This window comes from Lagenorhynchus albirostris, chromosome 10, assembly GCF_949774975.1.
Source record: "Lagenorhynchus albirostris chromosome 10, mLagAlb1.1, whole genome shotgun sequence".
Taxonomy (NCBI): Eukaryota; Metazoa; Chordata; class Mammalia; order Artiodactyla; family Delphinidae; genus Lagenorhynchus; species Lagenorhynchus albirostris.
The window spans coordinates 70,888,616-70,905,107 of NC_083104.1; the positions used below are offsets into that span (position 1 = coordinate 70,888,616).

At 43.2% G+C, this 16,492-nt stretch overlaps 1 protein-coding gene across 1 annotated transcript in view; it reads right to left on the reverse strand.

The window, feature by feature from the left end:
- Positions 1-16,492, reverse strand: part of USP49 (ubiquitin specific peptidase 49) — a 78,549-nt gene that overhangs the window by 3,684 nt on the left and 58,373 nt on the right. Inside the window, exons 3-6 of the mRNA XM_060162878.1 lie at positions 6,012-7,394; positions 4,479-4,683; positions 1,455-1,563; positions 693-898 (exon numbers count right to left, since the gene is read on the reverse strand). Coding sequence (XP_060018861.1) covers positions 693-898; positions 1,455-1,563; positions 4,479-4,683; positions 6,012-7,349 — 1,858 coding nt within the window. The 5' untranslated portion in view covers positions 7,350-7,394. The remainder of the gene's footprint in view (positions 1-692; positions 899-1,454; positions 1,564-4,478; positions 4,684-6,011; positions 7,395-16,492) is intronic.

Consider the following 16,492-nt stretch of genomic DNA (forward strand, 5'->3'; position numbering starts at 1 on the left):
TCATTCAGTCTTCTTCACTGCCCATTAGGGTTTTCTACAAAGACAGGAGACTGGGGGCTAAGAGATGGGAAAAGGAGGAGGAAGAGAGGGGGAGTGTAAATAGAGAGAAGTGATAAAGGAACACTTAGAAGGAATAAAAAGTTATTTTTTACAGGCTCCCTCTGGCTACCCCAAGGGCTGAGAGGTTCAGGATGGGTACACTACTGAAAACACATTCGCAGCCCACCTGCCTCAGCGCGGTAGCTGGGAGGCTCTGCTCTGAGGGCAAGGACTGAAGGCTCCTTGGGAAGGGCCTTTTTAGTAAGTGCTCAGTAAGTGTCCTCAGCTTTGTTATGAGCTGAGGCTAGTGAGATTCCATGAAGTTAGATGGGTCATATTATTTCTGCAAAACCAAGAATGAAACTGAAGTCTGCAGCAAAAGTATTAGTAACAACAATAACCTCTAACATTAACTGACCATTACATACTAGACACGGTGCTCAGCACTTTTACATGTTAGTTCCTGTCAATTCTTAGAACAATCAAATGTTGTTACTTAGTGATATATCCAAAATTTGAATCCATCTTTCGTAATTCTTTCCACTGGATTTTAATGTATGTAATATCCCCCTATAGATTAAATAAAAGGAATGAAATGTGGACAAACCAACCCTTTTTTGTGTCCCCCGCCCCACAGAGTAAAGCGCACGCACCTCCCTCTGTGTTGTAGCAATAGGCTGTGTAGTGTCCTGAGCCAAACCCTTTCCCGTGATGCATGACCACTGCGGAGAGATCATAGGCAAAGGTCTCTTTGTCAAGAGAGGAGAGCATATCCCTGCAGCAGTAAGGTTCCATGGTTAATACCTGGTCAAAGACGACATGGACCCCAATCTTCTCTCGGTGATTACGGCCAGACCACCTAGAACATGGATATAAACTTCTTACTAGTAAGAAATGGCATGTGTGATCAGAGGCAGAGGTAGGTAAAACAGGGAACGGAGAACATTTAACCTTCTGGATTTGCTTTTCTTTCACAACAAGACAGTGGTAATCAATGTTCACATATATTTCCTGTGAATATTGCATGTTCTCTGAAACTAGAAATCCCTGAACAAGCAATTCAGGCAATACTCCTTTTGTACTTTACCTCCTGCCCTCCTTTTCACAGATTATCTCTTACTTTATTCTGAAGATGAATCTATAAAAGCCCAAGCGAGGCTAGGAAATGTTCAAGCACAGACACCCAAGTGCAGGCTAGCTGATTAAATAGGACCATGAGAGCAGAAGCCCAGTCCTGGCCCCCGACATCAGCTTGCTTCACTGGGCATGAACCATACACTCCATGGAAAGCGTGAGGCCTCTAGGGAACAGGCTTCTCCTCCCAACACCAAAGAAGACATCTGCCTTCGCCAAAGCCTTTGAAGTAGCTATTCCCACAGCTCACAGCCACGTGGGATGCCCCAGAGCAAGCTCACCTGAATCTTTTAAGGTGCAGCCGGAGGACCTGAGGTAGTCTGTAGATCATTAACTGCTTTCTAGCTTCACTCAGAACAAGGGGTTTTGGATTGGATTTTCGTCGTTTGCCTATATGGTTTGGGAAGGCATAAGACATAGATTGTGAGGAGACTCATTCTTTCCGAGCTATGGCAGAGACAGTGACTTGCCACTCGATATGCATTCTTCTTATTTCTCAGTATTAAACCTCAATTATATTTGGGGCAGCAATGTGACCCTCTCTAAGACTGCATTTCCCAGCCTCGCATGCCTGCACGGAGTGGCCATGGAAGTTCTGGTTGAGATGAAAGGAGTGATTGTGTGGCACTCTTGGGATGGCTGCTTAAAGAAGGCTGACTCAGTTGTAAGGTGAATCCTTTGTCCTTCCCACTGTCTGAAAGGAATCTCAGTTTCCTTTCCTGTGAAATGGGGGATAATGCATATATTTCAGCCTTAGGGAAAAGGTAAGAGGACACAGGATTACTAAAGGACAGCGTGTTTAAACAGATTTTTCCCCCATGCTTGTGGCCTATACAAATATTTAGAAAAGAAACTGCTGGTTTTATATTTTTATTGTTTTTTTAAAAAATATTTATTTATTTATTTGACTGCACTGGGTCTTAGTTGTGGCATACACGTGGGATCTAGTTCCCTGACCAGGGATCGAACCTGGGCCCCCTGCATTGGGAGCATGGAGTCTTACCCACTGGACCACCAGGAAAGTCCCTGGTTTTATATTTTTATGCCATACCTATTTTCTGAAACATGTTTCTTGGTAACAGCACACTGCTAGACATGCAGGACAAGGCTGACAGGCTGGCCAAATACACCCAGTCCAAAGCAGAACCAGTGCTTGAGACTCCAATTTTGTTTCTAAAGATAGTGAATTGTGGGTGAAATGCATTTCTAAATTACAGCAAGCAAACAGTGGAAATGAAGTTCTCTTAATTTCCATCAGAAGCCTTCTCTATAACCATTTACTGATGACTGCTCTGTTACTATATTAATTAAATCGGTGAATGGATGGGAATATAAAATTAGTGGTCCACTGTGGTGCCTGCTGATTGTCTTTGAGCTGTTGAAATCATGGTCTCAGTGTCTGAAGAGCTTGGCATCTGATTTCGAAGTCCTGTCTGTACCACTCGTGAAAGGTAGCAAGTCACAGCCAGATGACGTATCCAGGAGCTTTCTGTGACAATACGATGTGGAGCTGTTGCTTCTCATAATAGACTGCAGCTTTTACTAGGGCTGGTAGTCATGATATGTGAGAGCATGAGCGGAAAGAGAATTCAAAGAGGGGCCTGGCCTTATTTTACATTCCTGTTCACCAGCAGATTTTTGAAAATTACTGCAGCTCTGCCTGGGAATCCTGGCAGTGACTGCTACTCTCAGCAGAGGGAGTAAGTGAGCTAAGATGAAGACAATAATAGAATATGGCTTTGTTTCCCTAAAATGAAATTCACAAAGAAAAAGATATTACTGATTCAATTGAGATTGATCAGTTCTGTCTCCCATTTGATTAAGCTGGCCACACAGAAAGGTGGAAGACTGAAAGTTTTGAAACTTTCACAAGCAACAGATCAATGCATCTCATCCCTTCACCATAGCTTTCCTTCCCTGCCATTTGAACCTGTCTATAGAAATACTGAAAAATGGGCACATATGGCAACTGGAAAAACAATCCTTTCTTGCAAAAATGAAAAAAAAGTACTTCTTGCATAATCTATCAAGTCCAAGAATGATCTAGTTAAGGCTGTTAACATCCTTCTGTTCCTTACAAGTACAAAGCTTTATGAATCACTATTTTAAAAAGAAAAAACAATGTGGCAACCAGAAAAACAATCCTTTCTTGCAAAAGTAAAAAAAAAGTATTTCTTGCATAATCTATCAAGTCCAAGAATGACAGTTAAGGCTGTTAACATCCTTCTGTTCCTTACAAGTATAAAGCTTTATGAATCACTATTTTAAAAAGAAAAAACAATGTTCTAGTAAGATAATTTAAGTCACTGCCTTTATATCTCAATATGGAACAGGATAGGTGAGTTTATGGTTAACCAAATACAGCACTTCAAATTTTGTTTTAAAATGGCAAAATGATAGCAGGTGTGACTTGATTTTTATCCTGATTCTTCACAGAGAACAGGTTTCCCACGGTGTACTACTTTAAAAAACCATGTGCAGAAGTATTAAAACGGCTACCGTAAAACTGTCATTCCCAAAACTTGTAGTCCAGACTATAGTATGGCTGCAAATTGATTTCAGATCTCTGAACAATCCATTCATCTTAGTTTCCAAATCTCTATATGCCAGAAACCCAAACATCAGCTTCAAAGTATTTGCTCTGCATTTCCTCTGTCCATGCTGGGTTAGCAAAAGCAGTAAGTGTTAGTGTGGTAAGACATGGGGGTGGGGATGGGGGGTGCATAAGATACTCACAGAGCCATATAGAAAAATTCCACTTTACAATTAAAGCCATGATAGAGAAATACTTCCTTATGACCCTTCTGAGATGTGAACCTTTCAGGCATGTGACAATAACTATGAAGCTGCCATAGAGCAATGCACCATATGACTTCCTTTCTTGGTTTCATTGTACTTTAAAGCTACAAATTCAGGACAAAAGCACACTTTTCTGATACTATAGCCTCAAACAGGCTATGCCACCTGAACTTTAAATAAGAAATGTCAGGGCTTCCCTGGTGGCACAGTGGTTGAGAGTCCGCCTGCCGATACAGGGGACACGGGTTCGTGCCCCGGTCCGGGAGGATCCCACATACCGCGGAGCAGCTGGGCCCGTGAGCCATGGCCGCTGAGCCTGCGCGTCCGGAGCCTGTGCTCCGCAACGGGAGAGGCCACAACAGTGAGAGGCCCGCGTACCGCAAAAAACAAAACAAAACAAAAAAACCCACTCAATATTACAGTGTTACTTTTGACTAAAGTGGCAAGTGAAACACCTTAAACTGATATTCCAGTTACACACACCCACCCCTACCCCCAGCACTCACTGTTACATTGGTCACAAGCGTAGATTCTCCCTTCCAGAGCCTCTGTCTCTGTGAACTTGGCCAGCATCTCGGTGAGCAGGCACTGAGTCTGATTCAAAGGGATAAACCCCTTTTCTATGCAGTGATAGCGTTCAGGGAATTCCAGGGACAGATCCCAAAAGGGCTCGATGGTATTGGATTTGTAATTGCATGATACACATGTGACCTAGAGTGAAAAGATTGGTTTACAGGTTATATAACTTCCATGCTTCCCACATACATTTTTGCTAGCACATAACAACCAAAACTAAGTGCATAGTTTTCCAAAAACATTTAACTGTAATATTAAAATAATAAACATAATTTTAAGAGAATTAGAGCATATTACTTCTGGTATGTATCTCTAACCATGACGCTAGCTGGAACTGGAAAACCACACAGCAGTTATTACTACCTACCCCTTTCTCTCTTCTCTCATAAAGCATGCTTTGCCATTCAATGCTGCAGTATTACAGATGGAAGTTACCATGGAGGCAAGGCATCATCAATCTGAGATGGAGAATTTGCAGATTCCTGTCTGCTTCTCTCATCCTCATACTCTTGTTCTCTCCAGACTTTGCTCCTTCCATCCAGTCCAACTTGCCTCTTTTTGCCCTGTTTCTTGCAGCATCCCTACACTGATCCCTTGTGATTAGACCTCCTCCCCCGCTCAAAGTACCTTGTGATCAGACCTCCTCCCCCGCTGTAACCTTCCCAGATGCACCTTTCTTCCTACAGACCCTCAGAGGGGTAGAGGAAGTGCTGAGAAACAGTCCCCTTTCACACGCTGAAAAATAAAAGCCTAAATAAACTTCCTCTTCCCATCCTACTCATACTCATCATTCTTTTAAAACCCTCAATACCCGGACACAAAACCTCAGTAAGATAGTGTAGAGGTTTTACCTGCATCTCTTTAAGTTGCCCACCTCTTTGCCTCTACAAATTCTTTCTGCATGTTCTCACAAAGCCTTATCTATGAGTCTTCACTCATGTCCTTAGATGGCTAAGGAAATGAAAGGTAATGGGGAACAGGAGGCAGACTTGCTTACCCTTTGGCATCCTCCGAGCCACCTCCCTCCCTTGTATGTAAAGAATGCCTTGGAAGGAAGAGTGCTCTTTCACAACAACCATGGAACCAAGGTTATAGGCAAACTTCAATTTCCTAAAACTGATCAAAGGATGGCATGCCAACAATGGGTACTTGATTATAACAATGGGAATATTATATTACCTGTATCATCATTAAAGATTAAAGACATTTACTGAAAGTGAAATGATATGGCAAGTTGAACTAAAAATCTGCCTGTTAAGACAGGAGGCAAATTCACCAACAAGGCCGTCGCACAGTATAGTAAAAGGTACAGTGGCCGCCCTCAGCTATGCATAGTTACAGCAAATGTTGGCTACCCTAGTTAGGCCAACAGCCTGGGGGAGCTACGCATGGGAAGCCTAACTACTACACCAACCCGTTTCCAGTGTGGTGGGCAGCTGGGGATGGGCTGGGCACACACCTACCTGGCTGAGTAGCTGCCCGTGAAATATGGTGTTCACCACCTTTAAGACCTGTTTGGTGAGCTTCCTCTGGGAGAAGGGGATGAGGATCCGGCGCTTGGTGCCCTCGGACTCGAGTTCCTGCTGCACTTTGTGCAACAACTCGCAGAGAAACTCCTGCGCGTCCTGTTGGTCGTAGCCGCGGAAGGCGGGGATCAGGCTCCACACCGAGTGAAGCATGGCGAAGGGCGACACCAGGGCCCACCTGCCGGACCACATGACGCGGAAGAGGGTGTGCAGTTCGTGGCAGAGGGAGATGTGCTTCGATCTGGGCTCCTTGTTCTGGATGAGTTCTAGGCTCCTGCTGAGGGAGGCCCCGCCATTCAAGCAGAGGCCCTCGCGCTCGCAGGCCTCGGCCCCGTGGCTCCTGGGCGACAGCTCGGTGGCTGAGCTGCCGGCCGGCCTGCCCGCGAGAGGGGCCTTGCCGTTGGCGGCCCTGGGAAACAGCTGCTCCGTCTTGGACGGGTCGAGGTTCAGGAAGCACTCACGGAACTTGCGCAGGTGGCTGAGCACCTGGAGGATGGAGTTCATGTAGCAGGTGTTGCCCAGGTTGCGCAGGCCCGTGACGCCCGGCGCCATGGCTGGCGCGCGGCGCGGCGCGGGGCGGGGCCCAGCGGGCGCGCGCGGCGCGGCGGCGCGCGGCGCGGCGGCGCGGGGCGCGTGCAGCAGGAGGCGCGCGCTCTTGCGCGGAGGGGAGCTGGCCAGCTCCTCCAGCAGCCGCCGCTTCACCTCGCGCCGCCGCTGCCGCGCCGCCTCCTTCTTGCGCTCCAGCGCCTCCTGCCGCCGCCGCTGCTCCAGCTTGGCCTGGCCCCGCGAGGTCTTCTCGAACCAGAGCCGCAGCGTCCGGGCCAGCAGGCGCTGGCGCCGATACCACAGAGCCGTGAGCATCTGCGGCTGTCCCTGAGGAGCGCGCTGCGGCGGGACGGCGTCCTCGCCCGAGGCCATGGACCGCAGCGTCCGCCCGCGCCTCAGCGGCAGGTCCTGCGTCTGGCCCCTGACCGCCAAGAGGGAGCTTCTCAGCAGCTTGAGGTCCCCTTCGGGGTTGTCGTTGAGCACGTAGTCCTTGCACAGGTAGCAGAACACGTAGAGGTCCCGGACCTCCATGGCTAGCGGGTGTCCAGTCTTTTCGAAGTGTTTGAGGGCGTGGTCTTCGATGTAGCGGCCGCAGGCCACGTGGGAGCACTTGAGACAAGCCCACACGGACTCGGTGGTGGCGCACTCCCGGCAGCACCACTTCTGCGGGTTCAGGATGGAGTGGTCCTGGGCTAGCCGCAACCGCCCTACATGTTTGCATCTATCCATGTCGTATGGAAGTCTTCACTCTTTCAACCTGTCACGATAAGGGCCCTCGAAGAGAGAGAGAGAGAGGAAGAGAAAGCTTTCAGCAAAATATTTTCCTAGAAAAAGGCTTGCAACCGGCATTTTCCACTCAGTATTCATTTGTTTTTAATTCAAAACTGGTTCTTTTGGAAGGAAGTTTAAAAAAAGAAAAAGAAAAGCAATTTTGGCATAGACTGGGTATAACAGAAAGACAGTTAAGTTCCTTAAAAAGAAAGAATCATAAAATACTAAACGACAGACCTTAGCCCTAATGTGTAAGTTTACATTTTCTAAGGCTGTTTTAATTCTTGAATATCAGCTAATTTTTACGTAAGGCTGATTTGGAAATGTCATTACCCTTATTTCACATTGCACCCAACTGGCCACCAGGGGAAAGAAACTTGTATTCTGAACCGTCTCTGAATTGATTATGTCCTGGAAGTGAAAGCCTCTCTGTCTCATACTGACAAGATCCTGGCTGCATGCAAAAAGGGACAGGGCAGAGGAAAGGAGAGGAGAGACATAGACAGCGTTTCACATACCAGTAGGAGAGATGAAGACTCTCAAATAAAAAGGCAATCTTAGGTCGGTTTCACTGTATTTTTCAAAGTAGAGATAAGAAGATAGGGTAAAAAAGATAAATGGTAAGAAAGAAATTCCTCTGCAGTACAAAGTATTATTTTTATTTTCTTGAGTCCAAAGATCTGGCTAAGTAGGTAGACTGAGCCTCAATCTAACATTTTGTCTTTTCTGGTCTGAATGTTTGCACCCCATTCATATGCTAAAATCTTAACCCTGAAAGGTGATGGTATTAGGAGGTAGGGCCTTTGGGAGGTGCTTAGGTCAAGAATGGGTTGACCCTCATGGGATGAGGCTTCAAGAATGGGATTAGTGCCTTTATAAAAGAGCTCCCTCACCCCTTCCTCCATGTGAGGACACCGTGAAAAGCCAGCCATATGGCTATGAACCAGTTACTCCTTACTAGATAGGGAATCTGGTGCCATGATCTTGGACTTCCCAGCCTCCAGAACTGTGAGAAATAAATGTTTGTTATTCATAAGCCACCTAGTCTATGGCATTTTTGTTACAGCAACCCTGAGGGACTAAGCCAAAGTGTCTTTTTGAAAAGAACATTTACATCTTGTAGAAAGGATGGGAAAACGTTTACCTTCCTTGCTGAAAGAATAGTTAAGTACAGAATGAGACAAATCTGACTTGTAGGACAAGAGGTGTAGTGGCTACTGGTATTACAGTATTTAACCAAACTACCGAGACAAAAGAAAAAAAAGCAAACCTTCTGGATGATATATGTAAAAATGCTTTTTATTTTTAAAAACAGTGGTAACATACTGAGCGTTTTCTTTTTTTTTGTCTTTCTAACATTGCTTCTTCAACACTGTTCACCAGAGAAGCCTAATAAGCCATTTTTCCAAGGGAAAGAGGCTATTTTAAAAGAAAACCTTTTATTCTTTGGAAACTTGACTCCCCCCCAATACCAGTATTTAAATTCCCTAAAGGCAGTTCCTCTTATAAACTGGATTTCCTTCACCCCATTTCTTGCCCACTTTCATTTCTGTGAGCAAATACAGTTCTATGACTATGGGGTCACCCAGAGAAGTTCTAAATCCAAAGCACTCTGAGTAGTGCCTTTAGTTGGTTTTCCAGATGCCTTTTTTGGCTTGGCCCTATTGCTAAAACCCACAAATATACCACAGGACCAAACCAGAGATCCTTCCCATTTTTAAATTGCCCATTCCAATGGGCAGGGGCCATGTCCCTATATAAGAAATCCTTAAATCATACAAAGGAAAGTAACCTAGATTATCTTCCATCAAGTCAGGTCATGCTTTTCCTTTGAGTACTATCAGGATTTAGTTTCTACTATATTTTTCTAATTATTGACTTGTTGCTAAGTGCCCTTTAAGTCATTTCTGTGGATGTATTTCTCCATTTCCTAACTAGCTATAATCTCCTTCAGAGAGGAGATCATGTGTTATATTTCTTTCTTTCCTTTTTTTTTTTTGCCACACTGTGTGGCTTGCGTGATTTTAGTTCCCTGACCAGGGATCCACGAACCCCGGCCCACAGCAGTGAAACCACTGTGTCCTAACCGCTGGACCGCCAGGGAATTCCCTATTTTTCTTTTAAAAAAGAAAATTTTCTTTATAATTCTTTATAATTTCAAGACTTGTGGGTGCTCAACTCTTGAGTGGTCAAAGGTGTTCTGTCAGAATTACCTCTCCACACACACCAGAACAGTATTGAAATAACCATTTCTGTTTACTTTTTGCAGGGCATAGCCAAATTAAAACAGACATACATTTAAAAGATAAAATGGTAAATAAATGAATTGTCTTTTTGCTACCTATTACCAATCAGGAATTTAAGTTGGATACACATGATGCTTACAACCAATTACTGGAGACACAAAAGAAAGTCAGTAATAAAAGAATGAAAAGGCGAAAAAAAATCAAAAGATTGGCAATTCCCAAGTTTGTCACTAACTTCATATTTTTCAAAATGTAGTCTCTGAACCGCCTACCAGCATCAGAATTCCTTAGGATACCTGTCATATGTACAGATTTCTGGTCATGACTCCAAATGTGATGAATCAGATTTTGGGAGAGGGGTCTAAAATCTCCATTTTAAACAAGCTCTACAGATGATTCATTTGTACATTAAAGCCTTAGAACCACTGTACTAATCCAGTAAATTATATAGGGCTGAAGAACTCCTCATAGAAATCAAAGAAATCAAGGAATCAAAAATTTTATTTCTCAAGATCTTTCACTTAGACATTGTTCAATAGAACTTTCTGCAACGATGGAAATATTCTTTATCTGCATTGTCCAATACTGTACTAACTAGCCACATGTGCCTCCTGAGTACTTGAAATGTGGCTAGTGAAACTGAGGGACTGACTTTTAATTTTATTTAAGTTTAATTAATTTAAATTTAAATAGCCACATGTGACTGGTGGCTGCAGTATTAGATAGCACAGATTTAAATACACCAGCACATACTATCTTTAGCTCACTTGGGTTTTCTTTTTGTTTTCTTCCCTTTGGAAGATTCACTACTCACTGAATCATGTCTGAATAGCCTCTTCTAACTCAAAACCTGACAAATCCCCATTTTAGCCAAAAGGAACCTTGATGTGTCTTCAGAAATTTAATTGCTACTGAGATCTTATCACATGAAACATAGCACAGCTTCAAATCCTACAAAGAGAGAATATTTCTATGAATAGGAATACAGCAACACAACACCCAAGACATTGATACCTTATGAAATCAACTTCTGTGCTAGAAAAAACATGCTGGAACAACCAAAAGCCAAAATAGAAAACCACTAAAAAACCATTCCACACCCTCTTCATGGAATACTGTCAAATGGAAAGGGCACTCTGGAAATTCTTTCTTCCAATTTCATTTTCTGATCTATAAATCTGCTGATCACGCACATCCTTTCCTGCACAGCCTTTTTCCCATTACAGATCTGTCGTGGCAACTCACTAACCTGCCATATGGCAGAGTAAATCCATTCAGGAAAACACAGGGCTACTCTGCACCTCACTACACTGATTTAACCTAGGCAGACTAGCTTCTCTAGAGGAAAAACATAGCTGATCATGCAATGGAAATCACTCAAAAGTGACACAAAAGTCAATGCACACAATAGAGAATAAAGAGAATACAATCTTGGGTATACTCAGTTCAAGAAAGACCGTGTATTTCACTCACCCCTCACACATCCTCTGACCATTTTATTTAAGAACAAGGCCTAACACTCACAGGCACAAAGAGGAAATCTATTTTACATTTTTCTGACATGGACCCCTTTTCCTTCATAATTGCTAAAGGTCATAAAAGTCCTAACACTTCCATTTAAAACATATATCATCCAGTGTGACAGGCACCCAGTATCCAAAAGAGAGAAACTTGCAGTGTAACTGGAAATGAACATGATGTGCCTTAATAGTTCTCCATCATTAAGTATATCAGTAACTGTAAAAAAATGTCCTGCTCACCCTGGATCAATCTGCATACAGGGAAAGCAAACCTGACAAAATATTAGCGTTTGCTTCTTTAAGTAATATAGTTTTAATTTAAAAATCAGAATCAACTTGAGCTAAAAACCATAATTAATATTTAAAAGGATTCTACTATAGTTAATATCACCAAATAGTAAAAGAAGGTAATGGAACCTGTTCAATGTTTGCCTTTTGTTCTGATGAGAAACTTCTAGATTTATCACATTATTTTTTAAAGGTCTCTGTATGAGAGAGATGACTGAGCATTACAAAAATCTTTCAAAAACCTATAGCTTGAAAACATGATTCATCTTTTAATTGGACTATTCCAATTATTCTCAAATAGCAGATTTCTTAGCCGATCTGAAATGGATAACAGCATCACCCGAAATAAAATTTCTGGGGAGAAGTTCAACAAAAACAAAATAGGAAAAATTTAAGAGAATCTACTTTAGGGAGATTTCCATTTCTTCTCTCTCATCGTATTGATTTCTTTTCAGTTCTTGACTAAGGATAGTGGAAAAATCCTGCCTGATCTTGGTGAGACCAAGCGGCATAAATTCCAGCTTCAGAGAGAGTAGACACTATGGTAACATGCTGACAGCCTTCATTTACATAAAAGAATACTAATTACGTGGTATCATCAACATCTGCGATTCTGCTCACCGCCATATGCGACAGAGCAGGGTATTTTAACCCTTCAACCTGCTACACATACCCTACATTACATGTCCCACAAAACCTGCAAAGGGTGCTTAAAGATACAATGAACACATTTTTACAAATAACAAGTGTTGAAAATGAATTTTATTTTCAGCTAACAGTTTATTTCTAAGAGATATGGGAAAATATAATTTAGTATCAATATCCAATTAAGACAAAGATTTTTTAAAACAAGGTAGAAATCGCATTAAGATACAGTTAATAACCCAAAAGGGAAAATGCTACATTTTAGAGTATTATTATATAGGGCTTTAAAAGGCTGTATTTTAAGTACAATGAAACTAGCCTTTTGAATTTTTGCATTATGGCTAAAATAAAACAAAGAAATAGATACAAAATAACAAAAACAAAAACTAGGAGCAGAGACTGAGAAGGGTGATGCTAACCCTTGGCTAAGGGCAGTGTGTAAGGGGGAGCACGCGGTGGGGTGGCGGGGCGGGGAGTGGCGGTGGGGGGGGGAAGATGGCTGAAGGGGTGGAGGGTCCTCACAGCTGCTGCACTTTCCCTTGTTCCCCTTCGTTTCCATTCTCCCTGAATGTGGGGGTGGGTCGGTGGATGGGGGACAGATAACCTGTAGGTCAGAGCGTCCGTCCCTCAGAGACTCCTGCAGAGGCTGAATTCTCTGGGACGAGGTTGGAAGCTCTAACCAAATGTGTTCTTGAGCTCTTAAACCCGAGAGCGGAACGGCCACTTAAGCAGCGGCTCTTGGCCACAGGCGATGGTACGCTAATGCGCTGGGTGCGCCGGGGCCTTGCGAGGTTGGCCATCACTCATCAGTAATCAAGCGCTGATGTTCGAGAATGAGCCTGTTTAATCACGAGTTACAGATTTAAGGTTATGTCTGCACAATAATGTCTCTCTCTCTTGCATTAGGATCTGCTTTCCTCAGTGAGAAAGCAGTAGAGTTCATGTAGAGAGCCAGCCAGCACACAACCGATTGCCACAGCGCAGGCAGATGACAAAGACAGAACGACCAGCACAGTACAGATGCTTTGCTCTGTGCCAAATACCAACTTATCTAACTGTATTAAGAGCCAGAATTGGGTGTAAGCCCTCTGCACCTTCAGTCTCTGCTCTCTTTTGTTTGCCTCCTTCCTCTCCAGCTGCAACATGCCCAAGTCTCTCCTGTCTAAAAAACACACAGACCCAACTTTGCCCTGCCTCTAGACTATCCTTGACACTATTTTTAGGCTCTTTCTCCTTCTGCCTACTTTATTTATGGCAAGAATAATGTGCAGCTTCATCTTTCTCACAACTCACTCCTTCGCACCTTCATTTCATAGCAACTGTTTTCTCAAAGGTCTCTGCAATTTCCTCAGTGCTGAGTTCATCAGCCCTTTCTCAGTCCCCATCCACATCTATTCTGCCCCTGACACTGAATACACACTCACTCCTGCATTTTAGGCTACTGTTCTCTTCCTACGTCTGTAAATACACCTTCTGTTTTCATGTGTGTCTCTCTTCCTTGAAATATAGACTCTCCTTAAGATTCTGTTCTCAACTCTCTTCTTGATGATTTCGTCTGTTCCTAGAACGTCAAGTATCATTTCTATTAATTAATGTATTTTAATTCTCACACTTTTAAAAAACCACTTTATTGAGATATAGTTGACATACCATAAAATTCACTCATTTAAACCACACAACTCAATAATTTTTAGTACACTCACAGAGTCCCATAAATACTTTTGCATGTAAAATTTGTCCATTTCCTTACAGAGGCTTGGTCTCAGGTTGGATCTTCACATTCTGATACCGCATTATGGTATACTACTGTTAATGCTATTTGCGGGATGAAGCTTCTGAATATGTTTTGCAATTGTTTGTTTGGTAGCAGTGATGTACTGAGCTATACACACTGAGATCATGTACTGAGTTATACATACTGTTTCATCCAAGGCTCCTGATGATCAAGACATGTAAGACGACAGACAGGGGGTTAAGGAAATGCCATCTGTGGAACAAAGCTAAGCTAGCTGGCCTTCAAAGGATCAGACTTTTTGATTCATTAACCTACTCTTGCCAAAGAGGTCTGTGCCTAAAACTTAACCCCTTTTCCAGGAGGATAGTGGACTGGGCGCAAGGGGGCCAAGGAAGACTGCTCATATAAAATTCAGAGAAATTCTGAATACACTGGGAGCCTGTGCACGCGCGTGTGCGTGCGCACACACACACACACACACACACAGAAATGTTACCTGTGACTGTGCGGAGAAGTGACAGCCGAGAGTGGAGATAACTAGTTTGGCTGTGTAAGGATTAAACAGATCTGCTTCAGAGCTTAGTAATTTGTGGCACTTCCAGATCAAACCTGCTGATGCTTTTAGTATGATCTCCCTGACAAGCTAGTGTTAAGGCAAGGTCCAAACTAAAGGCTCCCTCTTCTACTCCACTGCCACATGGAAAAATTCTATTGCTACCGCTGAGAGAATCAGGGTTTACCCTTTAAATATCTGACCGCAGGAATTATGGTTTGTCCCTGCAGTATGCCTCCAAAACACTGTTCTCTACAGCAGCTGGGCAGTCATCGTAAGTGTGTACATATGTGTATACATATGTCAAAGTGTACGTATATGTCAAATTTCTAGAATTGTGCCCTTTAAATACATGCAGTTTATTGCATGTAAATTACATCTCAATACATTTGTTTAAAATTGCATAGACAAACACGCACAGACACATATACACACACAAGTGAATAATATACCTCTAATGAAATAATGGATCTAGTCAGTAGCTCCAACCACTAGGTGAAAGCTGACAGGAAACTTTACAATGGGTGGATAAGGCTGACAGCACCTGACTCCAGTGATCAATTTCACATTGAAAATAGGACAACCAGACATTATATGCTTCCCTGCTATGATGCAATAAGAGGTTCACAGCAGCATCACCTATAAAGTACTCTTGCTAAAAGAACTGAACCTGAGCTTCCCTGGTGGCGCAGTGGTTAAGAATCCGCCTGCCAATGCAGGGAACACGGGTTCAGCCCTGGTCCAGGAAAATCCCACATGCCGCAGAGCAACTAAGCCCGTGCACCACAACTACTGAGCCTGTGCTCTAGAGCCCACGAGCCACAACTACTGAGCCCACATGCCACAACTACTGAAGCCTGTGCACCTAGGGCCTGTGCTACGCAACAAGAAAAGCCACCGCAATGAGAAGCCCGTGCACCGCAAAAAAGAGTAGCCCCTGCTCGCCACAACCAGAGAAAGCCCGCGTGCAGCAGCAAAGACCCAACGCAGCCCAAAATAAATAATAAATAAATTATTAAAAAAACCAAAACTGAACCTGAGTCCAATGAAGCCTTTGGATCTAACCAAGTTATAAGAAATGTGGGAGACAGGAACGTGCTACCACAAGGTTGCAATTAGCCAACGGACCAAATCAGAGTGTGGCAAATGCTACAGGATCAGTGATCTGGAGTCTTTAAGAAATAAATGACATGAAGAAAAAAGCGGGGGGATAGATTTGCTACAGATTATAAGAAACCTAAAAACATATCAACCAAATGCAATGTGTGGTTCTTATTTAGATCCTGATTTGAACAAACCAAATATAAAAATATATTTTTGAGAAAACTGGGAGAAATGTTTTAAAATACTGTTTGCCTCTAGCTATACCACTATATTTTTTAACAGTTTCGTTGAGGTAGAATTGACATACAGTGAACTGCACATATTTAAAGTGTACAACTTGATACATTTTGCATATACTTGTGAAATCAACACAACCAAAATAATGAACACATTGATCACCCCCAAAAGTTTCATGCCCCTTTGTAATCCTTTCCCCCAGCCTCCCTCCCTTAAACCCCCAGTCCAAAACTTGAGAAATTTAAACACAGACTAGGACTGCCCTGGTGGCACAGTGGTTAAGAATCTGCCTGCCAATGCAGGGGACACGGGTTCGATCCCTGGTCCGGGAAGATTCCACATGCCATGGAGCAACTAAGCCCGTGTGCCACAACTACTGAACCTATGTGCTGCAACTACTGAAGCCTGCACGCCTAGAGCCCGTGCTCCGCAACGATAAGCCACTGCAATGAGAAGCCTGAGCACCGCAACAAAGAGTAGCCCCTGCTCGCTGCAACTAGAGAAAGTCCACGCACAGCAACAAAGACCCAACGCAGCCAAAAAAATAAACACAGACTAAGCATTAGCTAATATTAATAATTATTAGTTTAACATGACAATAGTACTGTGGCTGTATTTTTTCAGTCTTCATATGTCAGAGACACCTCTGAAGTATTTATAGGTGAAATATTACAATGCATGGAATTTGCTTTAAAATACTCTAATGGCAGGAAGATAGATGAAACAAGATTGTCAAAACGTTCATAATTGTTGAAGGTGATTGATGGGCACAT